Consider the following 17,089-nt stretch of genomic DNA (forward strand, 5'->3'; position numbering starts at 1 on the left):
TGTAAAGGGAAAAGCATTTTACCTTATGCCACCCAAGGGTATCAAAGAGCTCTTTGGGCCCGACTACACCATACTTTTCAGATCCCTAGGGACCTATGCTAAATATCTAAACACTTAGTAGTTCATTTCTACTGCACCGACAGATTCCCTGGTCACTTCTTATGAAGGATTTCTACATACAAAGGAAAAAGCATTTTACCTTATGCCACCCAAGGGTATCAAAGAGCTCTTTAGGCCCGACTACACCATACTTTTCAGATCCCTAGGGACCTATACTAAATATCTAAACACTTGGTATTTCATTTCTACTGCGCCGGCAAATTCCCTGGTCACTTCTTATGAACGATTTCTACATGCAAAGGGAAAAGCATTTTACCTTATGCCACCCAAGGGTATCAAAGAGCTCTTTGGGCCCGACTAAACTATACTTTTCAGATCCCTAGGGACCTATACTAAATATCTAAACACTTGATATTTCATTTCTACTGCGCCGACAAATTCCCTGGTCACTTCTTATGAAGGGTTTCTACATGCAAAGGGAAAAGCATTTTACCTTATGCCACCCAAGGATATCAAAGAGCTCTTTGGGCCCGACTACACCATACTTTTCAGATCCCTAGGAACCTATGCTCAATATTTAAACACTTCTGATTTCATTTCTACTGCGCCGACAAATTCCCTGGTCACTTCTTATGAACGATTTCTACATGCAAAGGGAAAAGCATTTTACCTTATGCCACCCAAGGGTATCAAAGAGCTCTTTGGGCCCGACTAAACTATACTTTTCAGATACCTAGGAACCTATACTAAATATCTAAACACTTGGTAGTTCATTTCTACTGCGCCGACAAATTCCCTGGTCACTTCTTATGAACGATTTCTACATTAAATTGGAAAAGCATTTTACCTTATGCCACCCAAGGGTATCAAAGAGCTCTTTGGGCCCGACTACACCATACTTTTCAGATCCCTAGGGACCTATACTAAATATCTAAACACTTGGTATTTCATTTCTACTGCGCCGACAAATTCCCTGGTCACTTCTTATGAACGATTTCTACATTAAATTGGAAAAGCATTTTACCTTATGCCACCCAAGGGTATCAAAGAGCTCTTTAGGCCCGACTACACCATACTTTTCAGATCCCTAGGGACCTATACTAAATATCTAAACACTTGTTAGTTCATTTCTACTGCGCCGACAAATTCCCTGGTCACTTCTTATGAACGATTTCTACATGTAAAGGGAAAAGCATTTTACCTTATGCCACCCAAGGGTATCAAAGAGCTCTTTGGGCCCGACTACACCATACTTTTCAGATCCCTAGGGACCTATGCTAAATATCTAAGCACTTAGTAGTTCATTTCTACTGCGCCGACAAATTCCCTGGTCACTTCTTATGAAGGATTTCTACATACAAAGGAAAAAGCATTTTACCTTATGCCACCCAAGGATATCAAAGAGCTCGACTACACCATACTTTTCAGATCTCTAGGGACCTATACTAAATATCTAAACACTTGGTATTTCATTTCTACTGCGCCGGCAAATTCCCTGGTCACTTCTTATGAACGATTTCTACATGCAAAGGGAAAAGCATTTTACCTTATGCCACCCAAGGGTATCAAAGAGCTCTTTGGGCCCGACTAAACTATACTTTTCAGATCCCTAGGGACCTATACTAAATATCTAAACACTTGATATTTCATTTCTACTGCGCCGACAAATTCCCTGGTCACTTCTTATGAAGGGTTTCTACATGCAAAGGGAAAAGCATTTTACCTTATGCCACCCAAGGATATCAAAGAGCTCTTTGGGCCCGACTACACCATACTTTTCAGATCCCTAGGAACCTATGCTAAATATCTAAACACTTCTGATTTCATTTCTACTGCGCCGACAAATTCCCTGGTCACTTCTTATGAACGATTTCTACATGCAAAGGGAAAAGCATTTTACCTTATGCCACCCAAGGGTATCAAAGAGCTCTTTGGGCCCGACTAAACTATACTTTTCAGATCCCTAGGGACCTATACTAAATATCGAAACACTTGGTAGTTCATTTCTACTGCGCTGACAGATTCCCTGGTCACTTCTTATGAACGATTTCTACATGCAAAGGGAAAAGCATTTTACCTTATGCCACCCAAGGGTATCAAAGAGCTCTTTGGGCCCGACTACAGTATACTTTTCAGATCCCTAGGAACCTATGCTAAATATCTAAACACTTGTGATTTCATTTCTACTGCGCCGACAAATTCCCTGGTCACTTTTTATGAACGGTTTGTACATGTAAAGGGAAAAGCATTTTACCTTATGCCACCCAAGGGTATCAAAGAGCTCTTTGGGCCCGACTACACCATACTTTTCAGATCCCTAGGGACCTATACTAAATATCGAAACACTTGGTAGTTCATTTCTACTGCGCCGACAAATTCCCTGGTCACTTCTTATGAACGATTTCTACATGCAAAGGGAAAAGCATTTTACCTTATGCCACCCAAGGGTATCAAAGAGCTCTTTGGGCCCGACTACACCATACTTTTCAGATCCCTAGGGACCTATACTAAATATCGAAACACTTGGTAGTTCATTTCTACTGCGCCAACACATTCCCTGGTCACTTTTTATGAACGATTTCTACATGTAAAGGGAAAAGCATTTTACCTTATGCCACCCAAGGGTATCAAAGAGCTCTTTGGGCCCGACTACACTATACTTTTCAGATCCCTGGGGACCTATACTAAATATCTAAACACTTGGTAGTTCATTTCTACTGCGCCGACAGATTCTCTGGTCACTTCTTATGAAGGATTTCTACATGCAAAGGGAAAAGCATTTTACCTTATGCCACCCAAGGGTATCAAAGAGCTCTTTGGGCCCGACTAAATTATACTTTTCAGATCCCTAGGGACCTATACTAAACATCTAAATGCTTGTTGTTTCATTTCTACTGCGTCGACAAATTCCTTGGTCACTTCTTATGAATGATTTCTACATGCAAAGAGAAAGCATTGTACCTTATGCAAACCAGCTGCACCATATTTTTCAGATCCCCGGGGGCTTATGCTATTCTCTTACGGCCCGACTGCGTTGTGTTTTTTAGATTTGCAGAGATCTATTCTAGACATCTCAGTACATGTATTTTCATTTCTACTGTTCTGTTTACATATCTATGGTTTTATATATTTTGTAGGCCGCTGACAATAAAATTGTAATTTTGTGATATTTAAACTAGTTTCTCATTGGATTTAATAAAAAAAAGTTGCCATTGCTTTATTAGTTTTATTAAAATTGAATTTTAAAAAAATTGGTGGTTAGATTTTTGTGGTTTAATTCACAAGCTTACATATCTGAAATACAGGTGGCGCTGTTTTAGTTTAGCTATTTACCGCTAGATGTCGCTACTAGTACCTCTAAAACATTTTGGCGGATGGATTTTTTGGTGGTTAGTTTCACCCAAGTAAAATTATGTTGTTTTGTTTTTTATTTGCATGCTCGCTCAGAGATGCCAGGTACTTTTTTCAAATGAATGTAATAATAATTTTAAAAGTCTGGGAGGAATAAAAAATGTCAGGAAATCTAGTGTAACCAAAAGCCTTTATATTCAAAAATCTGCAAATATCTGCAACAAAACATAAAAATCTACAAATATCTGCAACAAAACTAGAAAATCTGCAAATATCTGCGTCATCCAAAAAATCTGCAGCTTAAATTAAAAGTCTGCGAATTTGCAGACTTGTCTGCAAATCTGGCATCTCTGTGCTCGCTGAAGCTGACAGCATACAGTGGCAGCATTTTTCCAGTCAATCCGACCGGTATTTTAGACGAATTTCTGGCTGGTGTCTACCAGCTCTCCCGCTCAAATGTCAACCGATTCCGACCCGAGCCAAACGAACGGAATCCACACGGACACGAAAAACTACCAAAAGTTGAGCTCTTTTGACTCAATCTCGTGGTATCGTGGAATAAGGTAAAATTAGGTAAACCGTGTTGAAGGTAGTTTCCCTTTAACCACGGCAAAAACCACAACTCATTGACAGGTTTTTTATACTCAACCTTGCCTAAATTTAAGTTGAATCTACCTAATTTTGAGTATACCTCAAACAACTCAAAAGTACCTTATTCCATGGAAGGCTTCGACTGAGTCGAATCTCTCTCTCTCCCTCTCTCTCTCTCTCTCTCTCTCTCTCTCTCTCTCTCTCTCTCTCTCTCTCTCTCTCTCTCTCTCTCTCTCTCTCTCTCTCTCTCTCTCTCTCTCTCTCTCTCTTTGTTTTTGACAACACTAATAAGTGCGAAAGCGACGCAATACTCAAAACTACCTAAATTTAAGTTAAAAGAACTTATTCTGCGGGTTGTTTTATTTTTCCGAATAAACTATGAGGCGGCTGCCCTCTAAGCAAGTTTGGTTCCATAACTGTCTAATGAAGGACGCCCGTTGGACCAACGTTGGATGACGTCCAAATAACCCAAGCTCAAAAATTTGTTTCAAAATCGTTCAACCGGTTCAACCCGAATCCACCCACGGAACCGGTTCGGATTTCTGAATGGAGTCATTATGGATTCCAAATCAAATCAATTCCGACTCAGAATCGGTTGTTGCATTTGATTTGGAATCCACACTGACTCCATTCAGGATTCTGAATCAAATTCCGAATGGTTTGACCGGGCAACGATGGACGTCTGTTGAACGGTTATTTGGATGTCGTCCAACGCTGGTCCAACGAACGTCCTTCATTGAACGATTTTGAAACCCTTCGTTCTTTGAGAGAAGCAGTAAACGAGCCGGAGTTCTGATTGACTTCTTTCCGGCTCAGATGACACAATCAGAGACACAATCAGAGCTGCCGGATGATTTTTATGAAAATCTGTATCCTCATTATAAAAACATTTGTTTTTGTCTGTATTCAATGAAGAAATAGAATTTTGATAATAGGGATCTTTAATTTGGAAAAATTGTGTCAGTTTTACATAGGTATTGATAGCGGGTGTCCTTACGAGCACACTCATATCATTTTTAAACTTTAATTATTCTTTTCTGATTTTTAAATTAAAAAAATCCAAATTAAATTCATCCAACAAACTGACAGTTGTCCTGCTAAATGACGTATCTGCAAATATCTCGTTCGCCTCATTGTTAACCGGGACAGCACCCCACTCAGCATGATCTGGTACTTTTGCTATCCGCTAGCAGGCTGCCATCCCAAGTTTCATATGCAAACTATGGTAGATCTGATAAGGCAACCTATAGAATCGTGCAAGTCGCATGGGCTTGGATGTGTTATTGTCCTAAAAGGAAACAAACTAAAAAATGTTTTTTTCAATAGTTTCGGGCCTACAAATTGAAAAAGGACTAAGATATTAACTCACGGTACTATTCTGCATCAGGATATGCCTTAACCCGCACACCCCTAAAAATCCCTATTGATTCACATTTATAAGCCTAATGTATTATCTACTAATTCAAGCATTAAGCTGGAATTTAAATTTGGTGCTTTAAAGTAATCTGTACATTTCCCGACTCAAGTTTTTAATTTTTTTGATCATGAAAAGTGTTATTATTCATTTGACAATCATTTATTGAAGAAATGGCCTGTGTTAAGCCAAAGAGGACCAAGCGCCATTTTGAGGTACTTTATCTAAAATCGCTTTAACATCCAATGTAACACCAGGAACTCTAATATCTATTATGTTTTGGGAGCTCAAATAGCAAACGAAAGCAAGCAAGTGTTCTTTGACTTTCTACGTAAATGATAAGTTATCGAAAAATGAATTTTGGTACGAAAAATACACGAAAAAAAAAATGGCGCTTAGCTCGGTTTAGCTTAACGCAGGCCAAATGACCATAGTTGATGAAAATGGTTGTAGGCAGGGTTCGCGAAAAACGTTGTCAATTGGAAATTAAAAAAATCTGACTCTTCCGTTACCAGTACAACACGTCAACGGAACGTCAAAATTAGTTACATGCAATTAAATGTATAAAAACTCGAGAAAGAGATCTGCGGAGACTCTATTTTGAATCGATTGGATTCGGGTTTAGCTGTCAAAAAACGAATCCAATCGAACACTGCCTATCCTTATAACGTTGGACGAAATGCCATACAAAGCCGGGGCTTACGTTGCCAAAAATGTTCTCCGCAGTTCTCTTTCTAGAGTTTTTTATAGTGAAATGGAGGCATTCGCATGGAATATCAACGGTACGTTTTAACGTACGGAACGTGTGAATGGGCAAACGAGCAACGCATTTAAATTTTCTTGACGGAACGGTGTCATGATTAACGTCTCTCGATTCTTTGCCGTTGACGGAAGCCGGTAGGATGATGAGCCCATTTGCGCTATGTTTCTATTATCACCCTACCCATTTGAAGCCGTTGGTTAGAGCAGTGTCTGCCATCTTTGTTCAACGCATTGAGTCAAATGGTAGCGCAACAATAGGGGCACTCGATTCGAGTTTTCGTTGCGCTCAAACACGAGAATTTCACTGTTTTCAGTGCATTTGTGTTATTATATTGGTTCTTAACAACGAAGCAAAGCTGTTCATGTCAATTTTTACGTATTCAATTGATTGTAGGGCGAGAAATTAACAAATTAGTGAGGCACCTTGCTTAGTATGGTGAAAATAGGATCTTCACCCTATATCGTCTGAATCGAACTTATAACTCCCACTGAGAAGTCCAAAAAATTGTTTCAAAATCGTTCAACACGGGTCCAACGATGGACGTTCGTTGAACGGTTATTTGGACGATGTCCAAATTGGTCCAACGAACGTCCTTCATTGGACGATTTTGAAACCAACCGTTCTTAGAGGACTCTAAAGTCGTTCAGTAAATTGTGTCGCAATTTTACCAGAAGCTTGCCAGAATTTCGGCTTAAATTGGCTGGGATGTTCGAAAAAGGTGTTGTAAACAGGGTGGCCAGACCTACCGATTTATCGGTAGTCCTACCGATTTTGGTCTTCCCTACCGATTCACAGACGACCAAGGCAAAACTACCGATATTTTGTAATCCCTACCGAAAACTACCGATTTTTATTGATTTTGGACACATCCTACTCAACATTCATTTTTTGGGTTGGATTTGGTCAGATCTGTTTTCAGTATTTTACAGTTCTATGTCAACACTACGTTTTTGAGACAACAACCCGATAACTACCGATAAACTTTTAGTGACCCAACCGATATTAAGGAATTCTACACGGTTAAATAAAACAACCTGCAGAATAAGTTCTTCTAACTTACTTTTGAGTTGTGCGTCGCTTTCGCACTTATTAGTGTTGTCAAAAACAAAACGAGAGATTCGACTCAGTCGAGGTCTTCCGTGGAGGAAGCTACTTTTGAGTTGTTTGGGATGAACTCAAAATTAGGTAAATTCAACTTAAATTTGAGAATAAAAAAGCTATCAATGAGTTGTAAGTTTTGCCGTGGTTAAATGGAAACTACCTTCAACACGGTTTACCTAATTTTAAGTTCCCCCACGATACCACGAGATTGAGTCAAAGGAACTCAATTTTAGGTAGTTTTTCGTTTCCGTGTATCTGGCCACCCTGGTTGTAAAAAAAGGAAAATATCGAAAATGTGACGTTTGGGATCCAACAGCTGCCGACAATAAAGAATTTCGTTTAGTTTGATGCGAAATTTTAATAAATATTTCCCATAAACAGTGGACATCTGTTGATAAGAGAACATGCGGTGTTATGTTCCAAACTGTGAAAATCGGGAAATCCGCGGAATGATTCAGCCAAATCTTTCCTTCCATCGTGCGCCAAAGCATCCGGCTATACGATGCCAGTGGTTTGTTTTCTGCGGTTTGGAATACGATTGTGTTAAAAATTTGCGCATTTGTTCTCAGCACTTCGAGGCCGAAGATTACGAGCCTGATCTACGTCGAGGAGAGGATTTAGCAGCTAGGCGTAGACTTTTAGTCAAAAACGGTAATGGGTTAATATTTATTTATTGTGATTAAATGATCTATAAATTTTGTTTTAGCCGTACCTTCAATTTTTCTACCAATTGTGAAGTCGAAAATTCAGACTGACGAAAGAACCTCAACCAAATTTAACTGATGAAAGCAGCTTTTTCACGTCGAAAAATGTCAATCTTCTATTTAACGAAGGATACACTAATGTATATATCTGCAACATCGAAACATTTCTCAATATTCCTTGAGCATATGAAGTTGTAACAGTGTCATGACTAAATTTGTGCTACGATTATATAAATAGGAGATAGGTAATAAGTTTCGGTATGAACCGCCAGCGAAGGTATTCAGGTAAGCATATTTTTGTACAATTATTGCCTATTTTATCATATAGCGGAATACAGACGGAAGTATTTTGAACTCAATGCAACTGATTTCTTTTGAAGAATGCCACTAGTTTTATTTTTTGAGCTATCATTCTATAAAACGACCAATAAAAATAATTAATCTCACGCATTCATCGTTTAAGCGCATTATTCAGAATATGCTTAATCTGGTAAAGTGAGCACTTCGCAACCGCCTTCGGTGATTAGTATCGTATGCTCAAATTGTGCACTTCTGGCATTGTCTACAGATACAGCAGTCCATCCATCATCCAGAATTTCCGCATCCACATCACCCAGTGTTAAAATTGGTTCAATTGTGAATGTCATACCGGTTCGCATTGTCCCGGGATAATTGTTATCTGCAACGAATTAGTATAATGCAACATAGGCTTCAAAAAGATATTAATTTTCTTTACGAAAATGGAGTACATCAGGAGGTCCATGGAAGTAACTACCAATGCCGTGTCCAACAAATGCCGGCATCACGTTCAGCTTCTTAGATTTTGCAAATAGTGAGATCGATTTCCCTATTACACACAGAGCTTGTCCAGGACCACAAAGTAAGATTGATTCGTTTAGAGACTCTTCCGTAGACTGTACCAAAAAACGACCTCTTTCATCAACATTTCCCACTAGAACTGTCCTAGAGCAATCTCCGTGAAACCCGTTGTAATACACTGTTATGTCAATGTTGATAATATCACCATCCATAAGCTTGCGGTCATCCGGAATACCATGGCAAGCCACATTGTTTACCGATGTGCACACTGACTTCGGGAATCCCAAATATCGTAGTGGGGAAGGATAGGCGTTTGCTTTGACTATTTCATCGTGAACGAAAACATCGATGTCGTCGGTTGATATTCCAACCTGATATTTGAAAAATTATTATACACAAAATGGGCATCCCATAAACCAAATTATTACCTTTGTAATAGCACAAGCCTTTTTCAGAACATTGGCGGCAAGTTTGCAACTTTCTCGCATTCCTTGAATCTGCACTTCGTCTTTAATCTCCGGCCAACCTTCACTTCGTTTAGGTGAGTTAAGAACATGGTAATAGTCGGGCTTAACGATGTGGTCAGGAACGGACCGTTCTGGTGACACATTTCCTGGTTCTACCAAATTGCAGGTACCTAAACTGAATCTGATTAACGAAATCATTAGGTTCACAATTCTGTGTGTGGTTTCCATTTACATTACTTTTTTCGACTGAAGAATGAGCGTTTACCTCCTAATCGCCATATATTACGGTATTTCGTCAGTAGCGCCATTGGACAACTTAGCACAAAAATGTGATTTTATTAATGTTTATCTAAATCTTTACTATACAAAACACAATCTTCATCAGCTATTCTTGTTTACAGACAGTGAGGCTTTGACAGTGAAAGTGAACGTTACTTGATTACTCGCATGTTATTGCGCCCAATGTATAGGCAACAAGCACTAAAATATTCTGTTGAAATATTTTTGTTCGAAAATCACTGAAATAATTCATTACTAGGAAACGTTTCAAAAGCTTTTTTCCCAGTCTGACGTCGTCCAACGTTGGTTCTACAAACGTCCCTCATTGCACGATTTTGAAATAACCGTTTCTTCGAGTGTGAACCATTTGGTGAATTTGCTAACTTTTAGTTAAGGTTCAAAGAACTTTGGGTGAGAGTCTATATGAATTGAACGCTTGATAGTATGTGTTGGCAAAAATGTGTTAAGCTTTGCCACCGATTTATCCAAATAAAACCTTTTCAAAACTCTAAAAAAAGAAAATCAGTCGATTTATTAGACCATCACGATTCATATAACGTTAAATAGCTGCTGGAAAAACTATCAACTTAGCCGAATGGTGCTTTTGAAGAAGTGGCTGCGATTTTTTGCCACACTATCACCGTGCTGGGGTACGCAACACAACTGCGTAATGAAAAAAAACCACAGCCACTTTTTCAAAAGCAACATTCAGCTAAGCTGATAGTTTTTCCAGCAGCTATTTTTTTTTATTTGAATCGTGATGATCTAATAAATCGACTGATTTTCTTCTTTTAAAGTTTTGAAAAGGTTTTATATGGATAATTCGGTGCAATGCTGAACACAATTTTTCCTACGCATACTACCAAGCGTACAAGTAACTTGAGCCTTGAGGGATTACACCACACAGTCAGGGTTAGCACATATACAGATGATTCTGTATTTTACAGATTTTTCTAGATAATTCACGACCAAGATTCTGTATATACAGATTACAGATTTTTGGCTAAGATGCAGATTTTCAGTGTAGATATGTGGTACGTAACCTTTCAGAATTTCGAATAACACTTAAAAGACACCCTGTATAGTTCAGATCTTAAGAAACCACTAAGCTAAAGTGTCAAATTTCGATATCATTTGTTCTCCAGACAAAGATTAATTAATTTTTCATTGCCAAAATATTATTTTTGGGAAGCTTCTAGTTAATTTTTGAATACAGATTTTCGATACAGAACTTTTTTCCCGCGATGCAGATTTACAGATTTTTGCACGAAAAAATACATTTTTATCTGACAACCATGCACACAGTGGCCGGACAAAATCCAAAAAAAAAAAATTACAATAATATTGATAGTTTCTACTTTTCTTAGGTTTCTTCAGTATGTAGGTATTGATAAACATCTTTTGCAGATTTTTGTGACCACTAATAAGAATTAGATTTTTAATAGCATTTCAAACCTAGCTGTGTCAGGCAACTCTATTGATTTTTATTTTCAAAATCATAGTAACTATGCTTTTTTAAATTACATGTAACTCGTTCAATTTTGATCTGATTCGAGCACAACTAGTTTCATTTCAAAGGGAATCTAAAAGACTTTGCTTATCAGCATGCTCGCCAAAATGGATTCGAACAACGATTTACAAATATGTTTGAAGTGGTCTGATAACTTTTTCACAAAAGTATGCTGTATAATCAGGTGAAATAGTTCGGAATGATCACATATTACACATTCTGTAGGAAATCATCTCTACTTTTTAAACTGATTTATCTTGTTTTGCCCCCTTGTCCGAAAAGGTTAAAAAGCGACAATTTTTTAATTTTTGTTGGTATTAAGGTGCATGGTGCTTAGCACCAAATAACAAGTGAATCAAACGAGAACAAACACTTTATATAGAGATTTGAAGTCGTTTTATCCAATTGTTATGTTGTTATTTATATAACTAATCAGTAAAAAATAATTGTGAAAATAGTATTATACTACTAAGAAAGGTTCGATAACACTGTATTTTTTTATAACTTTTGACATTGAAAATGAATTCAGCACCCCAAAATTAGCTTAATCTGAGTTGGAAGGAAGGCGACAATAATAAACAAATGTCCAAATTTTCAATTCTGCCGCAACGCCTCTTATGTACCTACACCCTGAGCGTATTGAAAACTTTAACCGTGTTTTTCTCGAAACCATTTTTTTCGAACTGGCTGGAAATGTAACTCAAAACGGGTGATTTTTGATCGTTCTGAACTTATCTCAATATAATCAAAATTATTCTCTCCATCAACGCATGTAGGATTTCATTTCTTCATTGGGTAATTGTTTTTTGAGGCTGTGAACTATTTGGAGAGTTTTTTAAACTTTTAGTTGAAATTCGACGGCTCGAAAGTTATTTTCTTTCGAATGGTAAAATTGAACCGAGAGAACAAACCATTTCAAAAGTTGACATTTGGATAGTTGTTCAGAAGTGACAGCTGCGATGACCACAAATTGGTGGAGGTGTGAACATTTGTCGATATTTTAAAGTTATTTTTTTTTCTTATTACATTAAGTGACAGTCATAGCCTCGAAACGTAAAAATCCACTTGAAGAAATAACCCAAACAAATCTTGACACAACACGTTATCGTTTCCATCTTTATCCCTTCATTTTGTATTGAAAAATATTGACCGGATCAATTAGGTACAGAAAATGTTTTCACCTTTTTATTCTACACCATGGGAAAAATTTTAACTATCGAGCTGTCGCATTTAATTATCGCTCTGTCAATAGGTTTGTTCCAGTACACGGAAGTCACTCCGGAGTAAACAGGAGCAAAAAATCTTTGCTTCTTTTGCTCCGGTTTGCTACCTGAAGAAGAAAAAGGAGAAGAAGAGAGTACAGGAACGATTTTCTCCGGAGTACTTCCAGTTTCTCCTGGTACTGGAACAGACCTAATGTTAACCTTGCTCCAGAGCAGGGTTATTTTGCAAATAACTTTTGAAGTGTATAATTTTAACCAAACTATAAAAATTTAAGCTTAAATGGGCAATTTTGTGTCGATTTTTCCCACATTTTCAGTGTTTTTTCTACTAAACTGTGTCACTTGACGAAAAAGCAAAATATCGAAAAAATCGTACGTACGTCGCTTGCTATCGTTTTAATGAATCGAAGAAACTTTGGGTTTTAGCTCTAGGTCAAAAATTACGGGAGATATATTTTCGTCCGAGAACCCCTTTCAAAAAACTCATAGGCGGGACAATGCTACCCAGCCACCATCTTGTAATCAAATTACTCGAAAATATTATATTTTACACTTTAAATGATCTCGATTCATCTCTTCATTGCGCCAAGAAATATTTTCAAAACATGCCTTGTTTTTCATGCTGATCTGATACTTAAAAAACATAAAAAAATTCGATATAGAAACAAAATGGCGGCCACTAGAAAATAAAGTATCGTTTTTTCGCATATTTCCACTTTGGACGGCTGTAAAAAATCGTTGATCACAATATTGCGATTTTGTAGGTTACAGCACCCGACAATGTTGTCTTTTTTAAGGCAGGCAAAACCCGAAGTTGATTGGTTGAATGGTTCAAAAATAAGAATGCCCGCAGATTCGAAAAATCTTGTTCCGAGAAAGCCGCCATTTTTGACACCTTACACTCGAAAATTTTTATTTTATAGATGAAACCTTAATAAACATTTTGCAAAATAGCGCCAATGTCTAAGTCATTTTACTACTTAAAAAAAACTGAATAATAGGGTGTCCCAAAATCACATCATGTTAAAAAAGTCATCGGGCTCACTTCTTAAATGAAAGGTTAGGGTATTGGGACCACTTTCTTCTTCGGAGTGAGTTTGCTAAAACGCTTCCTACTGGTGGCAACTTTTGATTTTTTGAAAAATGGGCCGATTTTGGATAAAATTTCAAATTTATGCCTGTTGAAGTGGTCCTGAACTGTCTTAGATTTTTTTCAGCATTTTTTATTTTTCTGGAGATTCAAACGGAGAAGTTTGGTTAGTTAGTTTGTACATATTTGGAATTATAAGAGCGGCAGGGCCATTAAAACTTAGTAAAAAGTGAAATTTTTGGTGTTTTTCAGTATTTTTTCTTCAAACTGGGTATCTACAAAATTTTAAAAGTACGGAAAACACTTTATGTAGTTGAGCCGAATTCAGGGGCGTAATTTTGCTGAAGAAAGTGCGTAGTTATGGCTAGTGGGGTATGAGTTATTTAAGTTTTTGTTAGATAACCTTTGACATTTTTAGCAATTTTCAAAAATAATGCTGTTCCAAAAAGTAAATCAGTTCAAATGTGCTTTGACCACACATTGTTTTTCGAAAAATAGAAGGAAAATTATGAAAAATGACGTTTTCTGTACGTCTTTAGTACCGAGGTGACATTGATCACTTTTCGAAGTAATCATTACATATTTTTAGACGCAACGCATTTTTTTCGAGTTCAATATTTTTAAACCTGATGTATGGAGAACAAGATTGGATGGTTTTACCTAAAATTGTCCATTTACAGCTATTTTTTCAAAAATGATTTCAAGTTGAAGTCCGTTTTCGTGTTCCGGGGTGACTTTGACAACCAGCATGTTCACCCACATTAAGTTATTGATGTCAATGCTTTCCATTCAAATGTTTGTTTAAACTAATTCTGGAAAGATACTCATTGTTAAATAGATGTTAATTAGTATTATACAAAGTATTTCAATGTACTGTACAATTCTAGTAACCAAAATTTGTATAATTTGTGTCCAACTAGAATAAAAGATTCTGAAAACCTTTAAAACTGCTAAAATTGTTTTTGTTCCATTGTTTTATCAATGTACAAAAAGTTTCATCCATTTTAACACGTTGGAATATTGAGCAATAAAAAAATGTTGTGAATTTAAACTTAAAATAACTTGAAATAATTGCCAACTAGTTTCACAAAAAATGTATTAAAAATAAACAAACTCTTAAAACTAAATTTAGCATTTCCCAATCTAAAGGAAAATAAAAACTCGCTAGTAATTTATTACTCTTGCTCAAATTTGAGATTTATTTGTTTTATAAAAAATAGACACTTTACGAAGCTTCGTAAAAATCAGGTAAAGTCAAATTTCGGTTTTTTGTAGTTTTTGTAATCAAAAACCGAACAATATACTCAAAAAGTATAACAAATCAGTTTAGAGTAAAAATCAATTCAAATTAAAATGATTCGGTAGACTATTCTGGTTTAATAAGCGATCTACGAAAAAAGTTTTGAGTGATCAAAGTCACCCCGATGATCAAAGTCACCCCGGTTTACGGTATGTCAGGACGAGGTTTAATGAGCATCTAATGATTTTTTTTTTAACTTAAATTATAAAAATAATAACTTTGCTAATGACGCCAAGTCTCGAATTATTTTTTGAAGAGTTAATTCTCCATAATTACTTCTAGGAGGCATCTTCAACAAAACGATTGTGTCAGAAGATGCGCTGTATTCTGTTGTAAAATTTTTTCGAGGATATTTGCCCCAAATTTGACTATTTCGGAATTATGTGATCTAAACAGTAAATATCAGTTTTTCAACACTCACCTCACTCTTCTACATTTTTCTCCACTTCAAAGTTCCTAACATGAAAATAAGACTTTATATACAAAATGTAAGTACGTTAATCAATTCAGCCTTCAAATATACGCCATAACTTGCCATTAACTCGACATATTTGTTTAATTTTAGTGATTTTCAAACCCGCTAGGTGGCTATTAATATAGAAAATATTTTTGAAAAAAATCGTCAAATGCTCATAAAAACCGATTCTGATGTACTAGAGACAAGCGAAAAACGCCATTTTTCATCATTTTCCTTCTATTTTCCGAAAAATAATATGCGGACTAAGCCCACTTAAGTTGTTTTATTTTGTAGAACAGTGTTATTTTTTATGAATATCATGAAATGTCAAAAGGTTATTTAACAAAAACGTAAATAACTTATACCCCATTGGCCGTAGCTATACACTTTCTTCAGCAAAATTACGCCCCCGAATTCGGCTCAACTATATAAAGTGTTTTCTGTACTTTTAAAATATTGTAGATACCCAGTTTCGAAGAAAAAATAATGAAAAACACCAAAAATTTCACTTTTTACTAAGTTTTAATGGCTCTGCCGCTCTTATAATTTAAAATTGGTACAAACTAACTAACCAAACTTTTCCGTTTGGATCTCAAAAAAAATAAAAAATGCTGAAAAAATATCTAAGACAGTGCAGGACCGCTTCAACAGGCATAAATTTGAAATTTTATCCAAAATCGGCCCATTTTTCAAAAAATCAAAGGTCGCCACCAGTAGGAAGCGTTTTAGCAAACTCACTCCGAAGAAGAAAGTGGTCCTAATACCCTAACCTTTCATTTAAGAAGTGAGCCCGATGACTTTTTTAACATGATGTCATTTTGGGACACCCTACTGAATAATCATTAGGTACTTTTAACCACAATTATGTAAGAGGATCCCCTTAATGAAACCTCCGCAGACTATGTGAGATCCTATACATCTCCATACATGCACTAGCCTACAACCGATGAACATGGGGCCGCATCCGATCCCACCTGGTCTGCGGAGGGTTAAGATACTCAATATTTTTCGACATGAAATGAAGGGAGAAGATGTTGTGTCAAGCTTTGTTTGGGTTATTTAATAATGTAGATGTGTATATTTCGAAACCAATATTAAAATATGAACAAATGTTCAAACCTCTACCACAGAGAACAGACGTCCATGATCGAACAAATATATTGATAAAACGTGTGTAAACATTTGATTTAATATACGATAAAACACTAGCACCGCCACACTAACTTATCCCAACTATCCGTCCATCCAATCCATTCTGGAACCGGAAATCCTGAATGGATTCAGTATGAAATCCGGCTCAAAGAAAACAACCTACTCCGACTCAATCGGTTGATGCATTGGATCTGGAATTCATACCGAATCCACTCAGAAGTCCGAACGTCCATCTCCAGCATTCAACTTGTGTAAAAATCCCTAACGTTTTCGAAGGTAGTTCAGATATCTCCACCAGGTGCGCTAATGTTGTCATGTTTTTAGTAGCTGGCCAAGCAATCAAAAGTTCGTATAAGGGAGCTGCATAAGCTTCTCGTTTTAGATAATTTTGCAATACGTTTTATGTTCTAATAGAGGCTTCAGCAGCTTTGAAGTACCATTAAAGCTTAAGCAGCTTGAAAGTTTGTAAAGTTGTTCCGAACTTCTGGTTGCTAGGGTGAGTTCGACTGAATTGACAGCGGTTATACCCAGGGTTGCCACTATTTTTCAAAGAAAATCTGGCAGTTCAAATAAAAATGTCTGGAAAAATCTGACACTTGACAGCGAACTCAAAGTCATCGAAATTTGGCATACATTTTGATCTTCATATAACATTAATCGATTTTTGTTTTTGTAAACATGACCCAGATTTCCAAAAATGGTATGTAACAATCTCTATAATTTAAAAATCTGGTAGAATAAGAGATTTATCTTTTTGCTAGAAGCTTAAAAAAACTCTAGCTGTGCCAGATAAATCTGACATAATGGC

The 17,089-nt window shown here is 36.7% G+C and overlaps 1 protein-coding gene and 1 long non-coding RNA gene across 5 annotated transcripts; one reads left to right on the forward strand and one right to left on the reverse strand.

Annotated features, from left to right (window-relative positions):
• Positions 1 to 7,571: 7,571 nt before the first annotated feature.
• Positions 7,572 to 8,343, forward strand: LOC131678450 (uncharacterized). Its single transcript, XR_009303657.1, has 2 exons — positions 7,572 to 7,931; positions 7,987 to 8,343. It is a non-coding gene; the product is annotated as an uncharacterized LOC131678450 (long non-coding RNA).
• A 30-nt stretch (positions 8,344 to 8,373) lies between these two features.
• Positions 8,374 to 9,677, reverse strand: LOC131678448 (methionine aminopeptidase 1D, mitochondrial). 4 transcript variants are annotated; one of them, XM_058958614.1, is made up of 4 exons: positions 9,536 to 9,677; positions 9,232 to 9,451; positions 8,721 to 9,174; positions 8,374 to 8,663 (listed from the first exon to the last, which is right to left on the reverse strand). In XM_058958614.1, exons 1-4 carry the CDS (start codon positions 9,547 to 9,549, stop codon positions 8,467 to 8,469), a joined length of 885 nt encoding a protein of 294 aa, XP_058814597.1. In that variant the 5' UTR covers positions 9,550 to 9,677; the 3' UTR covers positions 8,374 to 8,466. The 4 variants fall into 4 exon arrangements, with proteins under 4 accessions (XP_058814597.1, XP_058814596.1, XP_058814595.1 ...); XM_058958613.1 differs by having other exon boundaries at positions 9,232 to 9,481; XM_058958612.1 differs by having other exon boundaries at positions 9,508 to 9,677.
• Positions 9,678 to 17,089: the final 7,412 nt, after the last annotated feature.

The sequence above is a fragment of the Topomyia yanbarensis genome, chromosome 2, assembly GCF_030247195.1.
Source record: "Topomyia yanbarensis strain Yona2022 chromosome 2, ASM3024719v1, whole genome shotgun sequence".
Classification (NCBI taxonomy): domain Eukaryota; kingdom Metazoa; phylum Arthropoda; class Insecta; order Diptera; family Culicidae; genus Topomyia; species Topomyia yanbarensis.